We start from the raw sequence: 22,062 nt of genomic DNA on the forward strand, positions 1-22,062 counted from the left end.
AAAAATCCATTGTGGTCTGCGTGCTGCACCCCCCAAAAAGACCAAGTGAAAGTTCCCATAAGGAGAGATCGGGAAAGGGAAACGCAACCAAAGCTAGCCACAATTCCCTCTAGCCGGGACAGGCTGCCTCTAACTCTCACGCCACGCTTCCGGCCTCGTCTAACAGGGTGTTTCAGCCAAGCTTGCTCGTGTTAAAGCTTCCATGCAGCGAGAGGGAGCCTCATGCAAAGAAAGAAAGAATGAAAGAAAGAAAGATACTCACGACTCTGCCAGCTCGGCCCTCTCCTCTGTGCGCTCCAGATCGCCTTCGATGATCACCAGTTTCCGGGCAACCTGGAGGAGGAGGAGGGAGGGAAAATTATTCTTAGATTTTTTTAACCAGTCCTTCCCCACGAGGTCCCAGGGTAGGTTTCCAACTGTTTAAGAATACAAGATTAAAATTACTTAAGATCAGGGGTGGGGAACCTCTGGCACACGGGCCAGACTCAGCCCACCAGGTTTCCCCATTTGGCCCACAAGGCGGTTTTTCTGAAACAGCGGCTGTCTGCCTCGCTCGTTACAACGTACGTGATGTCAAGTGTGAGGCGGGCAGAGATGGGGCTGCGCAAAGCAGGACTGAACTCCCCCCACACCTCCCCCACTCCGGCGGGCCAACTCTGAAAGGTGGGTGGCAGCACCTGCCCGCCGTCAAGATGGCATCAGATGATTGCTAGATAGGAAAGACACCCCCCCCCATCAAAGTTGGCCCTCCCAGGTGAGGGAGATAAACATCTGGCCCGCCAGACAAAAAAAGTTACCTATACATCAAGCATCGAAGGTCAAGGTAAAGAGGTGGATCTTCGGCGTATGATGACAACTGTATAATGAAGGTGCCGGACGCACCTTTGTGGGGAGGGAATTCCACAACTTACGGGCTTCCACAGAGAATGCCCTCTCTCATGCCACCGCCCACCCACCAAGAATAACTTTCAAAGGCAGATCACCAGGGGAGAAGGGGGAATGTACACTCAGGACCAGCTCCAGGAAAGATTGGGCACCGGCCAAGGGCCCTCAAAAATGTCAGAAGGGCCCAGCAAAGCAAGCGTCACGCCTAGCACAGTTTCCTTATCAATTTCAAGACAAACAGCTGGAAGCTTGGATTAAGGGTTGCGGAACTGGCCAAGAAGAATGCTCTCTTCCGGGGGGGGAAGGGGGGGCTGGCCAAGTCACTCGCCTGCTGGACGGCTCTTGTCCTGGGCCTGCAAGAACTAGGGACTTGCCCTCAGTCCTCAAATGAGCCTTGAGCCATCCAGGTCACACGGGCCTGTCTCCTACGCTGGAGCAGGAACCAAGGAAGCTGGTCAGAGCACTGACCTGTCTACGTTGCCCACAGACTGGCAGAGGCTCTCCAGTGTTTCTGACAAGGGTACTCTCCCAGGTCTACCTGGAGATGCCAGGGATTGAACCTGGGAACTTCCGCACGCAAGGCAGACGGTCTACCACTGAGCGACGAACCTCCCTGGAAGTCAGAGAGCCAAGGAAGTCAAGAGTTCCTCACCTCCTCATACTTCCTGTCGGCCTCCTCAGCGATGTGCTTGGCCTCCTTCAGCTGGATCTCCTGCAGTTCCATCTTCTCTTCATCTTTCAGGGCTCTGTTCTCAATTACCTTCATGCCCCTGGCCGAGAGAGAGATGAAATAGTCAGCTGCCAAGATAGACATTCAAACACGCTCCAGGGCTTAAGTGGACAGAGCACAGGTGTTTGAACATGGCCCGCTCCACCTTGCGGAAATGGGCAGAGAGCACTAAGCACTTTTGCAGGGAGTTTTGACCACCATGTGCATGCCTTTCTTTCCGCTCACAAATGCCATCATTAAGGATGATGAGCCCAACGCCCTCCAGAGGCTGCTGGACTACAACTCCCATCATCCCTGACCTCTGGCCATGCTGGCTGAGGGTGAAGGGAGTTGGAGTCCAACAACCTCTGGAGGATCATAGGTTCCTCAGCCCTCATCTAAAGTGCTCCCCCTTCCTATAAGACCATTGTTGTTGTTGTTGTTGTTGTTATGTGCCTTCAAGTCGATTTTGACTTACGGTGACCCCATGAATCGGCAACCTCCAATAGCATCTGTTATAAACCACCCTGTTCAGGTTTATGGCTTCCTTTATGGGATCAATCCATCTCTTGGTCTTCCTCTTTTTCTCCTCCCTTCTGTTTTTCCCAGCATTATTGTCTTTTCTAGTGAATCATGTCTTCTCATTTAAGACCATTAAGTGCTTTTTAAGATGTTTTTTAAAGCTTTTTCAAAAGAAGATGTTTTGTTTTAATATGTTTTTAAAGATACCTTATTTTAATACATTCTAATGTCTGTTTTTATGATGTTTTATAGCGTTTTTGTTTGCCACCCTGGGCTCCTGCTGGGAGGAAGGGTGGGATATAAATTTAATAAATAATAGTAAGTCCAGAGTCTGAAATGATGTAGCAGCACCTCTGCCTACATCACTGCCCACCCCAGGGATGGGGGTCCTGGAGCCCTCCAGATGTTGTTGGACTACAACTCCCATCATCCTGGCCATTGCCATACCAGCTGGGACGGCTGGTAGTTGTAGTCCAGTAACATCTTTTATGCAGTACCTAAAGGGAAGGAAGAATACAATTAGTCAGGCACCTACCTTGTACTGTTTGACATCTACTAAAAAGTTTTGTTTGTGCAAGCTTACCCAAACTTTTATTAAGCATATCTGTTTTAAAACAGCCGATCTCTGTATTTTGATAATACTATGTCTACTTGTTTTTAAGCGTCTGTTGATTTTATCAGTGTTTCTTATGAATGTTTTACATCAGATACTGGGGAACCTTCGGCCCTCTGGCAGTTGCTGAACTACAACTCCCATCATCCCTGGCTATGAGCCATGCTTGCTGAGGCTGATGGGAGCTGTAGTTCAACAACATCAGGAGGGCCAAAGGTTCCCCACACCTCTATATTATGTAAACCGCTTAAGTTATTCTTTTTATTATTATTAAGCAATATATAAATCTTGTTTAACAATGAAAATACTGAAATACAGAGCACATCGTGCTCTGCTGTCCACAGAAGTTCCTTCTCTGTTCACCCTACACTTCCTGGACATGGCTGAAGTTACTGCCAATTCCAAACCTGTGGGTGGCCAGTCTTTTTGGGTCAAGAGACAGGAGTTTTACCCGGAGAGTAGTACTGACTGCAGACACACATTAAGAGGAATTTGTTATCTTATAGCCTTAAAGGGATGTTTTTATTGTTTCTAGTGCAGGTATATAAAATTAAGGTTTTCCAGGTTTAAGAAATTGAACACCGTTCACAGCTCCTAACGGAGTCTTCTCTGAAGTGCAGAGAGCTTAAGAGACCGCCTATTTCCACAAGTGCCGGAGCTCGCCTCCTTTCTCTTCTACAGTCTCTTTGGGAACCTGAGCCTTGCTTGCAACCCTGATAGTGCCATTGATGCTGATGGACATATTTTTTTTAAAAAAAGATACCCCACAAGCCAGCTGGGCATTAAGGGGCCACAGATCCTGCTGCAGTGAAGGAACTGAACACTAAGGTGATGCAATTCATGCTGTGTGTGTGCGCGCATGTGTCACCCACCACCTCAGGACAGAATTATCCCAACCGGGATGTCCAAAGAAAAAAGTGTGCATTGGAAAAAATTTAACACCGCTGTTCTCCCAAGCCACAGTAAGGGCATTTCTGCCTGCGCCTTTGATTTCTCCACTTCCACAATCTCATACCTGCCCAAGTTTCAGCCTCATCACTAGGGATGCGATCCGTTGGCCGGTGCCAGTTTAAAAGCATTCCATCCACCTAACAGCCCATATCGATTTGAGTTCATCCTTTGCCACTACCTGCTGCCTTTACTGATCCGTTTCCCCCCCCTCGCAAAAAATATTGATATTTTTAAGGAAACATCAATATTTTGAAATGAGATATCAATAAAATTATCATTCTTAATATCCATATTTTAGAGGCTTTTTTAAAAAATATATATATTTGAAAAAAGCAGCAGGAAATTGCTACATAAGAATCCAATCTGCAATTATAGCGAATAAGCAAATCAATGGAAACGAATCCAAATTGGATGGAATTCTAGTACACCCCTACTGACCACCCAGGATGCAGGAACCACACACCCTGAGAATTTCCACTTCTTTCAGCGCCTCGTCCCTATGGCTGAACAGCTACGGACAATCCCTAACAGAGCGAGTGTGGGGTGCGGCAAGTGGGACTTCTTTACAGCAGACAGGAGAGTAGTAATGCTTAAATTCAGTAAAGGTAAACTTTGGCTTTTTTTTTTTTTAAAGCAAGACACATGCACCCCTCTTGTCCTCTACAACCAGAAGCTGTGGAACGCACTTCCTGCAGAGATTCAGCAAGTATCCTCACTTTGCACATGTGCACATTAAAGTATCCTCACTTTGGACCTGCAGGATCTTGTGAATTTTTTGTGTGTGTCGACCGGCCTATGGAGCTGTTTAAAACATTTTCTGAGTAGGTGGTCATTTTAATGATTGGTTTGTATTGTTTTAAAATCTTTTCTCTTGCTGCACTGATGTTTTGCGAGAGAGTGGTGTACACATAGACACACACACACTTTAAAAATAAGCAAATAGTTCTCACCAAGGTGGCAAAGCCTGTGCCTGGGCTGTACCACTTCAGATGGGGGGGGGGGATTTCACATAACAGAGTGCCTCCATTAAAAAAAATCTCCTGCAGAGAGAAGAAGGTCTACCTTAAACGTCTCCCTAGTTCTGTTCGCAGAGATTCCCTCACCTCTCCAGGCCAGTGTAGTGGTGAAGGTGCTGGACTACGCCCTGGGAGACCAGGATTCGAATCCCCACCCAGCCATGAAGCTCCCTGGGTGACCTTGGGCCAGTCACTGCCTCTCAGCCCCAGAGGAAGGCAATGGTCAACCCCCTCTGAATACCACTGACCATGAAACCCCTATTCATAGGGTCGCCCATAAGTCAGAATCGACTTGAAGGCAGTCTGTTTCCATTTCCAGGCCAGTATTCAGTGATGCAAAGAATCCCCCTCATCTAGTTGGCCACTGTGAGACGCTTTCCCACTGGGACACCTACAGGGCCACTGTGAGAACAGGATGCTGGACTAGATGGGCCTCCTTTGGCCCAGTCCAGCAGCCAGATTCTTCTGGTGTTCCAAAGTCACACAGTTCACATGCAGCTTTTATCGCTTTAAGTATTCCCTTCCTCTCGCAACCACCTGCGGGTGCGCGCACACACACCTTTCACTTTCATCTGCAGCTTTCTCCGCTTCTTCCAACTTCTGCAAGGCTGTAGAAAGACGCTCTTGGGCCCGGTCCAGCTCCTCCTCTACTAGCTGGATGCGGCGGTTCAAGGATGCTACTTCTGCCTCAGCCTAGGGTGAAGGGGGAAAAAAGAAAAGCACAATGTAAGCATGGAATACAGCTTTCTGATGAACTCTTCTCCCCACACCTTTAAGGGAACACGGGTTTCTAGCCCTCATGGAGATACACTCGACAGTATGGATGCAATCCCTGCTGGAATCTCATTCAAAGCACTTCTTTGGCTTTCTAAAGATGTGGCATTTAGCGGCAGGGCAGGCTTGGGGGAGTCTTTTTCAGTCCAAGAGCCGCAATACCCTTCTGGCCAACCTTCCAGATGCAAGTGGCAGGAGGGTCCACAGGCAAAAGTGGCCAGAGCATGAACTGCCAATTTTACCTTTGTACACTAGGGCAGTTTCTTCACACTTGCATCCCCGCCTCCATCCTCCATCCAGGCAATTCCCAAAGCTCAGAGGGACTGACGATTAAACCTCTCTGGCAACTGTAGTTCTGCCAAGGGAAAACAGAGTGTCTCCTAACCACTCTCGGCACCCTTCACAAACTGCAGTTCTCAGGATCCTTTGGGGGAACCCATGACTCTTTAAAGTGGCATTATACAGCTTTAAATGCACGGTGCAGACATGGCCACACACAAGAGGAAGGAAAACCGGCACAACCCAGCAGCGAGTTTACGTGGAAAGGGGTCTTTCCCAAGGATGCCAGGACAGGCAGAACCCCCTCCCTTCTGTGTGGGACCACACACCCCACAAAGCAGGTCAAGCTCAGTGCCAGCAGCTCCTTCCCTAGAGCAGGCAGGACGCAGGCACCGAACGTAGAAGGTAGGAAACGTTTGGAAAGCACCCAAGGAACTTGGCCAGAGTTTAAGAGAGCTTGAAGGGAAATTAGCCCACTCCACCCAGGTCAGAAGTCAATACTGAGAGAGAGAGAGAGAGAGAGAGAGAGAGAGAGAGAGAGAGAGAGAGAGAGAGAGAGAGAGAGCTCTCCCTGCCTCGAACGCTGTTGTGGCAAAGGGAGTGCCATTGCAAAGACAGGGAGAGAGTAGACATGTGAAGAACCGGGGGAAAACGTTGTCTTCCCCCAAAATTTCTGGGGGAGGGGAACTCCCCCCCAAGTGGCATAAAGCCACTGCCAGTCAGTGTAGACAATACTGAGCTAGACGGACAAGAGTCTGACTCCGTGCAAGTCAGCTTCCTGTGTTCTAATGTCCCGCGTTGCTCCCAAGTGCATTATGGGAAAAGGCCGCAGCTCAGTTTCATCATTTTACCTTCCACTGATAGTCCTGGTTTAATTTGTTCTAACACCCAAGTATTTGTCTTTTTCGCGGCCCATGGTATCCGCAAAGCTCTCCTCCAACACCACATATCAAATGAGTTGATGTTTGTCTTGCTAAGCTGCCCAGAATGCTGTTATGCTGATCCGCCAGACACCGGCAGCCGCGTTCAATGCCACACCAGAAGCAGCAGCGCTGGGACCATACTGGGCCAACTCAACAGGAAGCTGGGGGATTTTCCATTCAGCTTTCCCACTACGAGAAACTGGGATGTCACTTCCCGGAGCAGTGGGCCCCAGCCATGACTAAAGTCCCCTTCTCAATGCCCACAGGGATCCCGGCTTAAGAGCCAGACAAAAGGAACTCCAAGATTAAAAAAAAATTGATGGGAAGAGAAATGTCTCAGGCAGCCAGGCAGGCGTGGGAACAGGGCCAGGGCTGCCCTGAAGGCAAACAAGCAAAGCAGGAAGGGAAGAGCCAAAGGTGGTCAAGGAGGCCCAAAGCCAACAGATCGGGAAAAGCTAACTCCGTTTCCCAAACAAAGAAAGCAGGCTAACGCCCTCGGCTTTCTGTTTGCAGAGCCAGGGAGGGGGGCAACCCTTATTCCTTGCAAAAGAGTTTTGAGCAGTCACGGAAGGAGCACAGGGTAACCTGTCCAACCCACAAAGGGGTCCTGCAAACACTGACAACCCCAATTATTCCAGGCAACCTTCCTTGTGCTGAATGAGATGAGCCGGGGGCGTGCAAAGAAGAGGTTCCCAAGCTGTGGTCCACGGATCACTGCTTCATCCTGAACATCTGGAGAAACTTCCTCACTGTTAGAGCGGTACGACCATGGAAGCCATGACCCAGGGAGGTGGTGGGCTCTCCAACACCGGAGACGTTCAAGCGGCAGCTGGACAGCCCCCTGCCGGGGATGCTTTAATTTAGATTCCTGCACCGAGCAGGGGGTTGGACTCGATGGCCTTAGAGGCCCCTTCCAACTCTACTGTTCTACGATTCAGATGGCCTGTGGCACATCTGTGGACGTGAGGTTAAAGATGCAAGACTGCCCATCCATTGCATGAAATATTCATATTTTCCACTGTTTCTTGTATCGTATGGATTTTATCGTGTTACAATCTGAAGTCTACAGAATGCGATGGGTAAGAAATAAATGACAATTTAAAAAGATACAGTATCTAGCACGGCACATTACAATTGCTACTACAGGCAGCGGGGGGGGAAATCATTAAGTGGTCTGCCAAGATCCTCAGTGGTTCATGGGGCGGAAGGTTGGGTACCCCCAAAGTAGAGTTTAAAAAGAATGTCAAAACAAGGACCAGAGAGACCCAGCTTCAAATCCCTGCTCAGCTATGAATCTTCCCTCGAACCTCTTCAGGCCTAGCCTACGCGCATACCTGCATTGAGCATGTGCAGCTTGAAAGGGAAGAATTGAAAAATAAAGAAAAATCCCTAGCTGGTCACTTAGAGGTTTTGCAGGCGCACCGCAGGTGACCAGCCCAACAGTCCTTTGCCTCAAGAGCCTTAATTAGCAATCAAAGCAATCACTTCCTGTTTTGGAACACCAGACTGTCCTCTGTTTGTACACACCTCACTGCTTGGTACTAAGTTACAGAAATACAGTTTCCCCCCCCCCAAAAAAAAACCCCAGAAAAACTCAGGGAAACAAAGGTTTCTTTACTATCCTTACAGCAAGTTTGGCATTTGAGTCGTACTTTATTCGGTGGGGCTTGCTCCCCAGTAGACATGCAGAGGATTGCGGCCCTATTCATCTCTCCGTCCTTACCCACAGGTTTTCATCTTAAGTGTTTGCCTAGGCTCGAAGAGGTTCGAGGGAAGATTGGCTCCCCGCTAACATGGCCAGACTGTGTTCACAAAAACCACTGGCGTTAAAAGAACAAGAAGAGAGAGAGAGGGAGAACGCGCCACATCTTAACTCTAGACAAGGAGACTCCATTTTGGTGCAAATAGCTCTGAGCTGAGGTCATGGAGGAACTTTCACGCAGATGTTCAAACAGGGCCCCCACAGTCTGCCTAAGTGCTTCTGTACCAGGGTGCCAGTCACAGACACACAGCTGAGTCACTCGGGAGCCCCTGGCTGTGGCCGATTTCAACACCACCCTCTGCAGGATCCGCCTGGACTTTCTCACCCCCAAGCAAAGTCTCTTCTGAACTTTGGACAGCAGTCACAAAGCAGGCACAGCAGATTTTGCTCCAACCTGCAGTCGGCTGCTGAATAATACTATGGTTACCGAATCGAGAGCAAGACACACACAAAAAAGATAAGCAAACAGGATAAGATCCTGAACTAAATATGCACAAAATACGGCCAGAAGAGTCCTGCTTGATCAGGTCAAATGGGGTCCATCTAGTCCAGCATCTGATTCTCACCTTGGCCAACCAGATGCCTCCTTAAGAAGCTGAAAAGCAGCACCTGACTGCGACAGCACCTCTCCCCTCCTGCGCTTTCCAGCAACTGGTATTCGCTACAGAGGCAGAGCAGAGCCAGCATGGCTAGTAGCCATGATAGCCCTCCTCCATGAATTTGTCTAATCCTCCTTCAAAGCCATCCAAGTTGGTGGCTACTATTGCCTCCTGTGGGAGAGAATTCCATAGCTTAACTATGAGCTGCGTGGAAAAGTTCCTTCTTTTGTCTATCCTGAAAACCAAGAACGTGTCAAGGGCATCTTCTTGTCCCAGGTACAGAAATCAGTGCAGATGAGGGCACTCATCATTTCACCTTACATTTCACAGACACGGGCTACCACCTATTTTATCTTGACAACCCTGCGAGGTAGGCTAGGCCAATCAACAAACGCTCAGCTTGAAGGTCACCTGGCAAGCTCTGCGCTTGACCAGGACTCTGAACCGGGACCTCCTGCATCTCAAGTCCAACTCTCTTTTTATCTGCTAAGAACTCCAACAGCAGCCTTAGTACCAGCTGGAGGCTGCATTCAGCAGCACAAAGGTTGCAACTAACTCCTGTATCAAGAGCAGAACTCAAGGAGGTGGTGGTTTTAACCAGTCAAGCTTCTAGCTCTTAAGACCACATGTATTTTGAAAAGGGCGTGCAGCCAATGAGTGCTGAAGTCTTAGAAGCCAAGAGGAAAGCTCAATAAACTGTCCATCACTCAACAGCGAGGCCTTCCAAAACCCAAATAGTTTCACCAAGATAGCTTAAATTTAACTAGAACTGTGTACACACATGCTCTCCCCATAGAGGTGTGTCTGGGCACTTCACTGTACAGCTTTGGTGGTATGCTGAAGATGCACTTCTTCACCCTAGCTTTTGGAACCTGAGAGAGAGAGATTTTAGGACCCTCACTAGTTGTGACTCTAATTTGTTTTAAACTGATTTATGATAATGGATGTTATATTGCTGTGACCCACCAGTGAGAGGAGTAATAAATTTATTAACATTAATATTAATACTACACTTAAAGCACATGGGAAATCCTGGGAACTGCCGTTCAGCCCACACAGAACTACAACTGTTAAATTGTAACATGCCAGGCCCACAAGACTTACCGACACAGGAATGGGGGGGGAGGGAAGAGAAGGGTTGGAAGGCACACCTTGACAGACATCAGAGCCTGATCGCAATAAAACAGGACTGCCTGCAATCAGATTCGACAAGCATTTTAAGCCCAGATGCCTCACAGACGCACAGCGGCATCTGAATGGCCAGAAGCAGCTTGCTAACAACGTGGGTGATCTGGGCGCCAGAGGATATTCTTGCAAGGTTCTCCCACGCACAGCGAGATGCTGTCCCCCCTACTCCAGTTTTCCCAAATCTAGACCAAGCGGCTTCCAGCCGGGGTCCATCAAGAAACGGTGTCACCTGACAGGTCCCTCTGCTCACCCTCCCAGGAATCCGCTTTGTTGGAGGTCATTTTTTAAAGAAAAAAAAGGTGCGCCCTTAACAAGCGCCATACATAAGATTCTCAGCACAGATTTTCTAACAGATCTTAATCTACATTGTCTCCGCTAGGGGATTAGGCAACCCCTTGCTCCTCACTCCGGGAGAACTTTGTACACTGGGGATGGGGAACCTGTGGTCCGTCCAGATGCTGCTTGGCCCCTCATCGGCCTAAGAGATGCTGGGAGTTGAAACCCCGTAATGCCTGGACAGCCACAGACTCCCCAACCCTGTCCTACACATACGCGGGGGGTGCCTTCTCGACGTTGTTGGTCCACAATTCCCATCATCCTCTACCACTGGCCATGCAGACTGGGGCTGACAGGAGTTGGGAGTCCAACATCTTTTGAACAGCGCCACGTTCGCGAAACTTGCACTAAGGCCAATGTGTCCCAGGCGTTCTTACGTTCTGAACCGGTAACAGGCAACAACTATTCTGCTGTTCCAGCACCGTTGGGGTGCTCGCTCTGGGGCAGCCTTATAAACAAGGCTGTCCTGTACATGCAGAGATTTATGAGCTTGCCCGACAAACGTCGCCCCTCCCTTGGGGCCTAAGGTGAGGCTTCTCCCAGTGACCGGTCTGTTCTGCAGCCGGGCCGCTCTCAGCAAGCCTGAAAGGAAAGCTGGGAGGGAGGGGGGTTGCAAACGGACAGCTCGCCGCCGCCTTCCCTAGACTAGCTGTCTCCCTCGTTCAGAGGCTATAAATCTTCGCTCTTGGCTAAAAGCTCTGCTGACAAGTTACTTTTTCCCAGCAAGGCTAGGAGACCCATCCCAGACCAGAATGTCGGGGGGGGGGGCACGGTGGCAAAAAGAAAAGAGATTGATGATACGCATTTACTACCTAGTTTAGGGGAGGGGGTTGCCACCTCCATTAAGATTTGTGCTAAGCGGTTTAAAAGGCTACTTTGGAGGGGATCACACTTTTATCCGCTTGCTACAGCGCCAGCTAAAGCAGGGAAGCCGAGAATAGAAAGGCCTCTGTGCTGGCATGCGCCAAGAACCAAGAGCTTGGAGGTCAAAAAGCTTCTAGGGGGAAATGGTACAAAAACGGGAATTAAAGCCTCGCATGTTAATCCAGGCCGGCTCGCTTGGCAATCCTTGTCCTGAATCGACTTAACGGCAGAGGGATGAGAGCTGATCGATGAAGCATCCCATGGGCACAAGCAGGATTGTCAAATGACGCCCCAGAGATGTTACATCGCAGCTCGGCCTTGACCACTGCCAACGTTGTGGCTTCTCTTGCCTGTTCTTTCCACAGTCCAGACTGTGGTCCGTGGACCACCGATCCTTCATTCAGGTGGTCGACGGCATGTGCACATTTGAGAATCATATTAATCTTTAATTGCATTTTTATTCCTTCTTTTTTTTTCCTTACATTGCATTTGATCATAACGCAACTTGAATTCTATATGTGGAAGACGCAGCTGCTCCATCGATAACCTTAGTCAGAGGCAGTGGAAATGGACTGCCTTCAAGTCGATCCCGACTTATGGCTACCCTATGAATAGAGGTTTCACGGGGGGGTTCCCATCACCTCCCTCTGAGGCTAGTCCTCCCCAGCTGGCTCGGGCCTACTCAGCTTGCCACAGCTGCACAAGCCAGCCCCTGCCTTGTTCACACTGTCAGCTGGGGGGCAACTGGGCTCCTTGGGACTATGCCACTTGCCCAAGGCTGCATAGGTGGCAGGGCACCTATCTCCTGAGCCACTCACTGTGGGGGTGATCTTTAGCTGACACCATCCGGAATTTGACCTCACAGACTCTGGACTCGCAGTCAGGCTCTCCTCCCCACTGTGCCATACCAGCTGTCAGAGGCAGCCTGCTTCTGAAAACTAGATACTGGAAGCCACAGGAGGGGAGAGTGCTCTTGCACTCAGGCCCGGCTTGTGTGCTTCCCCTAACGGGCATCTGGTTGACCACTGTGAGAACAGGATGCTGGACTACACGGGCCGCTGGCCTGATCCAGCAGGGCTGCTCTTAGGTTGTTAAGAAGTGTTCAACCGTGCCAGAGTTCTGATATTTTCAAATGGAGGTTGTCCCACGATCTTCAAAAGTCAACTGGTGAGGTTTCTTCACACTATGCATACAGGGACACACCCTGAATTCCACCACCTCCCCAGGGAGCAAGATGCGCACTTTAAAGAAACAAAAGCAAGTTCCTAGCTCTCAGGGTTTTAAAGATAGATTGGCAATGCCTCGGAAGCCAAAAGAGGATGTCTAGCAATACAGGGATGAAGGTCCAGCTCCGTAGCCATCTCCTCATTCCTCCCACGCTAGCAGGAACTGTATTCTGCAAAAGTATTTGTGCTTATCTGAGCTTCTAAAACTGCCAGTGTGTGTAGAAATGGGCACCAATCACACTCAAACCCAACCTAGAGATTGGCAGCATAAAGAAAAATGATTGTGTGCGACAAAGGGGATGGGCAGGTAATTAAGGCAAGGCTGCAGGGCGAGATGGGTGCACTTGAGATCCACACCTAGAACACCTGCTGAAGATAATCAGAGGTTTCAAAACCAGCTGCTAAGGAAAATCCGGTTTCCTGAACAGTAGCGCTGACAAGAGACAAGTCGAGCTGTGGAACAAGCTAGCACAGCCGTTTGCTGGCCTATCAGCCAACAGAAAAGCACTAGCTGCGGACCAAAGCGAAACCGAAGCTGCCAAGCCCACAGAGCAAAGCTAAGAGGGCTGTTTGCAGTCTCTTTAAGTAGTGCCAATTGCAAAGGCTAGGGCCTATCCAGATCTACTTATTGCACATCCATGATGTTTTGTGCTCAAGATGGCATCGGGGTGGTTGCACACGACCCCGCTTTCAACATTGTTGGCGCCTGCAAAGGTTTCGTTTCCACGTTTACATGTTCCGTAGCTTACTCCTGAACTGCTGTAACTTTCCACGCCAAAAATGGTCTGGGTTCTTTATTTATGTATTTACTGTCCTGCTGTTGTTGGGCTATAGCGCAAGAGTGCCTTCTCCTCAGACGCCAACAATGCAGTGACACTGGAGAAGCACCGCAGAATAAGGCAGAATGATGTGCAGACAATCTGGGATAAATCCACCGCTAATGCACTATTAATGTATCAGTGGCGGGTTGCAGAATGCTCCTGCAAAAAAATCCCTGTCTGGAGGGACCCCTAGAGAATCCACGCCCGTTTCCGCCTCTCCCTATCGCCATGGAGTCCAAGCAGAGGTAGGCCCGCCTGCTAGATCTCAAAATCAGTAGCTGCTGAGGAAAGATTACTCCGTCCCTTTGGATTCAAGGGACACACAGCTCGTGAAGTCGGTCAGCCCCCAATGCTGTGGGGCTAGAAGTGCCCCACTCCTGGAAACCACCTGGACTCTTTTCTACAAACTCTTAAGCCACCTACTTCGGCAACTGGTGCCCCTCCAGATGTTTTGGACTACGACTCCCATCAGCCCCAGCCAGCATGCCGGCTAGGGCTGATGGGAGCTGTAGTCCAAAACACACCAGGATGCTGGCGGCTGTACCAAAGGCTGAACAATGCTTTATGTGGGAGATCTGTGACTGGACCCATCTAAAGCAGAGCGAGGGGGCAAAGCTATTCGCTGGCCACCCTCTGTTCTGCAAGAACCAGCACACTGCCCAGCTTTCCTCCATCACAGTTCCCTCCAGGAAATGCGTCTCCGCCTATCCGTGGGCACAGCCGGCTTCCCTCACCCTAAACCGCTGCCTCATTTCCTGAGCAGGCAGAGCAAGAGCCACACTCCTGCAGCCAAGAGAACCCTCTCGGAGCTGGCTTTCTGGGAAACGCCTTTTTTAAAAAAAAAAAACACTCAAGCCAAGCAACCCCTCGGCCTAACTCCCAAGGCTGGGACAAGGCCTTTCTCCGATTACAACGGATATGAAGATGAGGTGCACAAAGGGACAGCTCCTCTGGAGGATTACATCCCACCCACTCGAATCATGCCATCCGGAAGCCCCTCCCTGGGCTTCACAAATACTTTTCACTACAACCCCACCCCACCCCAAGCTGGCTGGTGATCGATTGATTGCACAAAAGTCTGGATGGAGAAAACAAGCATTAATACGCAACTTAAAAAGACTATTGCTCAGAATTCCTGGGTAAGCCTCTCAGCAGCGACTTGCACCTCCCCGGTCTGTATTTTTAACATTCATATTTGCGTGGTGCTCATTACTTAATAAAACCATTTTTTTTAAAAAAAACTTCCTGTTTGAGCAGATGTTTATCAGATGCAGAAGTTCTCTCTATCCAATGCCTCTGTTCTATCTGCTAAACATGTAGGGAGGGCGCTTTATTGCCTTTTATGATTGGTCTTAATTACCAATAGCTGCCTTGAGTGGTGCATTTAAGCACTAGAAAGAGAGCATATAATTTTTATATATATAAATAGAGTGGTGTCCCACTAAGCTCTAGAGTAGACCCATTGAAATTAACTAAACAGATCATGCTGATCATTTCTATGAGTCTCCAGACTATGAGTTCGCACTGGATACACCCATGAACTACTCGGCACACACAGACACACACCCAGCAACATCATCCACCCAGGATTCTTCCCGCTGTCCTCTCCCCACCAAACCGACATCCCACTGAGGTTAGAACATCTGGTCCCATCAACTTCCTACTGCCAGGGTGGGGGAAACATTGTTGAGCCCGGGGGGGGGCACATTCTCTCATAGATAAGCTTGCCAGGGACCCCAAGCTGGTGGTGGATGGGGCAAGAGGCAAAAGCAGGCAAAGCAACAATCCAGCTACACAAAATCTGAAGTTTTCCAGACCCAAACTGAATTTCTCTCTCCATCCGGGCACGTTAAGAAGTTAACCTTCCAGGGCATATTCTTGCTAGGCAAAAGCAGTAAGAGAGGGCACAGAGGACAGCTTGTGAAGGGTGTGGCATGGCAGAGACCCAAAGTCCATACAGAGAGGCCTGAGGTGCCCCATACCTGCCCTGCTGCCTATTCAGCAACCCCAAAATAAGGGCGGATGACGTTATGTTACTGATTCAACATCTCTGCCTTATATGGAGCGCAGGCCTGTCTATGCTGACTTGCAACAGCCATCAGGGGGTCTCCGGCAGTGAGAGTCTTCCCCATCCCTTGCTGCCTCGCCCTTTTCAACCGGAAACCCCAAGGATCCAATCTCGGACCTTCTGCTCGCAGAGGAGGCGCTCTGCCGCCACCCTGCAGGCCCACCCTTACGCTCAGTGACGACAAAGGCTGACGTTCACACAGAATCCTCTCCCTAGGGCTGCTCTGCCAGTCTGACCCAGGGCGCTCAGCCCCTTTCCTGAGCTAGATCAACCTAGGTATTGTACAGCCCTCTTATTTTTGCACAGCGTATAATTAACACATGGAATTCACAAGAATACACAATGCAAGGCACTAGCTTTTTTTTTTTTAAGAAGGGAGGGGAGGGTTAGACACCTTCATGTCCTAATCAAACAGCATGAGTCATGACAGTTTCAAAAGGTTTTTTTTGGGAGGGGGGCTATTGCACTCATGGCCTGCTTCCGGGCTTCCTAAGAGCATCTCGTTGGCTACTCCGGCGCAACAGGATGCTAGATGAGGCAGGCCTTTGCTCTGACCTGCCAGGCTTCCTCTGATGCCCTTATCTTCACATTCATGGATGGTAGACTTTAGAGCACCAGGGAAAGGAAATCAGGGGAGGGCAGCTGCCTTCAAGCCTGACAGCTAATTAGAATCCCCAAATTCAGGGGCAGTCTACCCCTGAATATCAGATGCCAAGAACAAGACACAAGGAAAGGCAGTTGCCTTTTATGAGTTTCCCAGAGGCATCTACCCAGCACAACTGCAGCAAAACGGATGGTGGACAAGACGGGCCCTTGGTCTAACCCGGCAGGTGCCTTCTTATATCAGGAGGCACAACAGCTGAGAACAGAGCCTCCAGGCTCAGAAGCAGTCTACCTCCAAACACCAAAAAATATTGAAAATGAGCAACAGGAGCAGGTCATCGCCTTCCATCCTCGTTGGTGACCTTCTCAGGTGGACCTTGGTCTGATCAGGCACAGCACACCTTGTGTTCTCAAGAACCAAAATGATTAAGAATGCGATCACTGTTGTCACTGGCTTTCTAATGTTCAGGGTGGGGTAAGCATGCATCATTTTCCTCGGTGCCGGCAGGCTTCTAGAAGCACCCGAGTAGAGATCTGGACCACTCTTCGGATGCTAGACTAGATGAACCTTCCCGCCCGATCCAGCGGGGCTACTCTGGAGTTGCACAGCTCACAGCCCCAAGAACTAAAAAGAAGCCTCCCATGTTTCGAGGCACGCTGGATTGATGAGCTCTATTTGCTGTGATCCAGCAAGGGCTCTGCCTGTGGTTTCACCAAGTATGCCAAGTTCCACATCCATTTCCTGCCTAGGCCGCGGAGATGACAGCCTTTGGGGCTTTGAAAGGCAAGCAAGGAAAGGGACATGGCACTTATATGCACAATATGGAAAAAGTGAAGAGGGTTTCCTCCTTTTCCCCTAGCGCTAGAATCTGGGGTGAGGGCATCAGACAAAGGAAATCCAAGGCAGACAAAGGAAGGATGCCTTCACTCAGGGCCATGGAATTTGCTTCCCCAGGATGCCACAATGGCCACCTACTTGGCTAGCGCTAAAAAGAGGACTAGACAGGTTCATGAAGGATTAGGCTATCAATAGCTACTAGTCCATGTGAGCTTCCCAAAAGGCATCTGGTAAAGCACTGCAGGGCTAAACAGAACCTTGGCCCAACCCTTAAGGGCTCTTCTTATTGAAAGGGCCCATAGCTCATTGGTAGAGCATCAGCTCCGCATGGAGAATGCCCCAGGTTCAATCCCTGGAGTCCGCAGGTAGGGCTGGGAAAAAGACTCCCTGCCTGAAATCCCAGAGAGTCGCCGCCAGTCAGGACAGACAATCCTTAGCTAGACAGACCAAATTTCAGAGCTTGGAAAAGTTACTTTTTTAAACTACAACTCCCATCAGCCCCAGCCAGCATGGCCACTGGATTGGGCTGATGGGAGTTGTAGTTCAAAAAAGTAACTTTTCCAAGCTCTGAGACCAATCAGCCGACTCAACATACAGCAGATTCCTATGTCCCTGAGAAATGGAGCACCCATGTATAAAGGGCAACCTACCTCAGAGAACCACACCAGACAGACAAGCTTTGTGGCACTCAAGCCCCACTTACATGCTCCCTGGTGGCCCCTGGCGGAACCAGGGGCTGCACAGACCTACCTACGTCAACAGATACGTCCGCCTTTTGGTTCATCCATTTCAATGGGTCCACACTGAGTAGACCTTCACTGGATACAACCAAGTTCTACTCTGCATTACCCCACCGAAATGAAAAGCACCCAACCCACTGCAATGAACGGACCCAAGCTAGCCATGCCTATTAATTTCAGTGGGACTTCTCCGAGTAGCATAGGCCACCACCCAGGATTCTAGGCTAAGTGGGCCTCTGAGCCGATCCAGGCAGGGCTCTCCTTACAGCCTGAACAGCAAAGGTGCCGGAGAGGGAGAGAAGAGAATCCTCTCCTCTACTTGAGGCTTTGGAGAGCCACTCCAGCCAAGCGCAGAGGATTCTGGGCGGCGGCGGCAGCTGCTGCAAAAGCCCAATTTTTCTCTCCCTCCCTTAGGAGGAAACGGCGGCGACCTGCCCACCTCGCGCTTCAAGGGTCCTCACCTGTTCCCGGGCGCGGCGCTCGGCCTCCGCCTCCCGCTGCAGCCTCTCGGCTCGCTCGTCGGCCTCGTCGGCGTGCTGCTGCAACACCTGGATCTTGCGCTTCACCGCCTCGATGGTCGTTGCCCCGGCCATGACCACAGACTTCTCCTCTGCCCGCCCGGCCCCTACTCTCTACTCCGTCCGCCCCGCCGCTCCCGACAACCCCCGCGCCCCGCCCTGAAATACCAGGGGAGGGAGAGAGGGAGGCTCTCCCCGCCCTCCCGCCGACGTCACGCCGCGCCGAAACCCCGGATGAGGGCAGGGCCCGCTCCCGCTCACTCTACTTCCCTGGCGGGGTTGCCATGGTAGTGGGAGTAGGCCGCAACATCCTCCTTCTCCTCTTCGGGACTCCTTCCCGCCGCCACGCCACGCCCGCCTTCGCCACAAAGGGAAGGGCGGAGAAAAAGGCCCAGAGAGGAAGGAGTCTCTTGGCCCGGAGGAATGAGCGAGCAGACCCCTGGAATCCATTGGGGCTCGCCTAGGGTGCATGGTGAAGAGGCTCCCCGGGCCTGTGTGCGATTTACTCGCGAGGAGGCCCGACTAGACTGGTTGGGGTTTACTGCCAGTGGTCCTAAACGACTGGCCTCCTTGAAAGATGCCGTTCTGTGCATGCTTTGTGAGGGAAGCTGTCCCCACTGAAATCTGTGGGGTTTGCATCAAAAGAAATACATCTAAAGGATCTGGCGCTTTTGAAGTTGTATGAGTGCTTCCTTCTGAGGAAAGCCCCACTGAAATATAATTGCAAACTGCATCAAAGTACTCCCTCACAGGCCTATAGGTGGGCAGAGGCCAGGGGGGGGCACCCCCCTAAAAAAATTCTCCACCCAATTTTTTTTTAATTCTCACAGGGAAAAATCTCCCCCCATCACTTTTTGGATGCCCCCCAAACTTTTAGGCTGGCAATGGTTCTACACCCCCATCCCCACACTAAACCTCACCAACCATCCTTCCAAACCACAATCCTTAAACTCCTGTATGACCATCACACACACACACACACAAATCCAAGCTTTTGGGCCTTGCAAATTCCTCTGTCATTTCTCATCCCCACACACACACACACGTTGGCAGATCTGTACCATAAAAAAACCGGAGAAGTTAAGAACCTAGGCCAGAAGCTAGGTACATATATGGGCACAAGGGAACAAAACTTAACCTTTGCAAAACAGCATCTGGGGCAAGGCTGCAGAAACATTCCATTCCACTGAGATCTTGCTTTGAGCACACACAGACACACACAGCCCTCTCACAAGCCTGCCCCCTTTCCTGATCGATGGAAGATCTGAGGCTCCAATTTCCTGATGGTTTGCTGCAGGAGTTATTGTGGGACTCACATTTAAGGAATGAGGTGGTGATGGTGGGGTTGGTGTCTCAAAAGCTCGGCTGTGTCCCTTGGAGCGCTTGAGACAGACCGTGCGGCCAGTTTCTGAGCGCAACATAACTACATCTGTCCTAAGAAAGAGTTGGGCAGAGTGTCTTTATCAAACTCCACAGCCCTTTCCTGAGCATGAAGCAATAAGGATAGTTTTCGTCTCTGCAAAGAGGAACCACGCAGGCTTAATCCCACCGCACTCTCTGTGTGAGAGTTACAGAAGTGATGCACTTGGCTGAAGTTAAACGGGGAGTAAAATCCCCAGGGATAACTCAAAACGAGAGTCGGATTACTCTCCCCATTGAAAATCCCGATTTGATAAATTGAGGAAGGGAAAGGAATTGCAAAACAAGAACATTAACATAACGGGTTCTGATGGAGCAGACCAAATGTCTGTCCAGGGACACATCCTAGGAAAGAACACAGAAGTGGTCTTACACTGACTCCGTCTGGCTTTTTGGGATTTCAGATGGGGAGTTTTTCCCAAAGATGCTGGGAATTGAACCTGGAACCTACTGCATCAAAGTGCCAAATCCCCTCTTTAAGCCAACGGCCGTTACCAAATACTGTGGGCGTGTATTCCATAAGTTAATTCTAAATCTGCTGCCCATCAATGTCATTGGGTGACTTCCATGCTCTAATGTTATGGGAGAAGAAAGCATGTCTTCTGTCGGCTTTCATCACAGTTCCTTACATGCCAATGGGCACATTAGGAGAATGCTGAGAGGGTTTTTTTCCATGTGGTAGGCACACTGATCCTGAGGTCTTTGCACCCAGAAGTGTTGTAGGGACCATACTTGGCCTCCTGCCCATTGCTGTTACTCCAAATGGAGTTTATTCCCAGGATTTCATTGATGCCGCCGTTCTGCCAGGGGGCAGAAAAGCCAGCAAAATGCTATATTTCAACAGCAAGAACATGAGCCCTGCTGGGTCTGGCCAAAAGTCCATCTAGTCCAGCATCCTGTTCTCACAGTGGCCAACCAGATGCCACAGTGGGAATCCTGCAAGCAGGACCTGAATGCAACAGCAACTCTCCCCGCATGTGATACCAGCAGCTGGGATTCAGAGGCATACTGCCTCCGACAGTGGAGGGGCAAGATTCAGCTTCCTGGGAATCTCAGCTCTAAAAGAAAAAAAGTTGCTAGTCCTTGCTGTTGTGTGAAGATCTGTTTGCAAAAGTGGTGGCTTCAGAGATGCTGAAAAAGATTCCCAGAGATCAAAGGACCAAGCTTCAAGTAGCTCCTTGCAACGTCCCCCTGACTAAAAAAAGCAGGGGGCTGGAGGAAATGGATGCATTATCAAGAAAAACTTGCTGAATCTGAGACATTGTACAAATCACCTTCATGTGCATAATGTATCCAGGTTGCAGAATTCAGCTGCTGTTGCAGAACGTGTATTACTGGTGCAGAATTCTGATTTTCTTTTTGAAAAGGATATGGCCTGCAGGGATATGTTATGGGTGGCACATAATTTTTCTTTCCTTGAGGTATCTTCCCTTTATCCCCCCCACTGTGCCCCAATTTAGCACTATGGCTGTAAATTGGCTGGGGGGGGGTGAGGAGTGGCCATCTGGAGTAAGTTGGAGGAAGTTTCTTGAATGCCTCCTGCAAAGCCTTTGTAGCATCTGTCACTCCTTATTCCATTCCTTCCCGTGGGGTCAGCATACCAATCCTGACTTTGCAATTAGCACTGAAGGAGCGCAGCGCATTCCTTGGCATGGAGGCCGGCTTCTGAGATTACTCTCGCCCTCCTGGAGCCTGCAGTGGGGCATCTAAGTGATGGAACTGCTCAAGCTAATATTTCTCCCAGGGCCTTCCTCCCTGTGTTGACAGCCAGCCAGCACTGTACAGATCTCCAGCAAACACCCCACACACATTTAAATTCCTGGGCTGCCAATGGGATTGAAGGACCGTTTCCTCAATAACTCTGGAGAAAGGGATGTTTCTCTGGCCCCCTCTGCTGGGTGCATGGGGGAAGGCATCTGTTGGGAAGGTGCATGGCAAAGAAGCCATTGATGCTGCTGCAAATGGAACTCAACCTAACCGAATCAAGATGGGGGGGGGATAAATTATCTGTGGGACCCTCCAGACGTCCTTTTTTTATGGTGCATTCATGATTATTTGTGTTCACGACGGTATTGGGACAGTTACACGTAATCCTATTTTCAATACGGTTTGGGCCTGCAAAAGTTTTGGGGAGGACATACTGCTTCGTTTCCATGCCCCGTGGCATCCTCCCCCTGAAATTCTGCAACTTTTTAGACAACAAATGTTCCGAGGTGAAGTGGGGAGGTTGTCCCACTTTCATTGCAGTGTGTAATTCAAGTGCTGCCTGCCAGATGGGAATAACATGGTAATCTCGGGGTAGCGACAACTGATAAAGCCCTCAGGCTGGGGAAAAAACACGAAAAGTTCACCCTGATATAAAGCACAACTACACCACCACCCTGTCTCAAGTTTGCCCCAGGCCGATG

General features: G+C 50.0%; 1 protein-coding gene across 8 annotated transcripts in view; it reads right to left on the minus strand.

The window, feature by feature from the left end:
- Positions 1–22,062, minus strand: part of TPM3 (tropomyosin 3) — a 56,594-nt gene that overhangs the window by 28,008 nt on the left and 6,524 nt on the right. For 4 of the 8 annotated variants that reach the window (XM_061606194.1, XM_061606192.1, XM_061606193.1 and 1 more), the window contains exons 3-5: positions 5,256–5,389; positions 1,538–1,655; positions 263–333 (exon numbers count right to left, since the gene is read on the minus strand). In XM_061606194.1, coding sequence (XP_061462178.1) covers positions 263–333; positions 1,538–1,655; positions 5,256–5,389 — 323 coding nt within the window. Of the gene's footprint in view, positions 1–262; positions 334–1,537; positions 1,656–5,255; positions 5,390–18,178; positions 18,380–22,062 lie in introns of those variants that run through there. The other 4 variants (XM_061606197.1, XM_061606196.1, XM_061606199.1 and 1 more) reach the window with 3 other exon arrangements.

Source organism: Rhineura floridana, chromosome 22, assembly GCF_030035675.1.
Source record: "Rhineura floridana isolate rRhiFlo1 chromosome 22, rRhiFlo1.hap2, whole genome shotgun sequence".
NCBI lineage: Eukaryota > Metazoa > Chordata > Lepidosauria > Squamata > Rhineuridae > Rhineura > Rhineura floridana.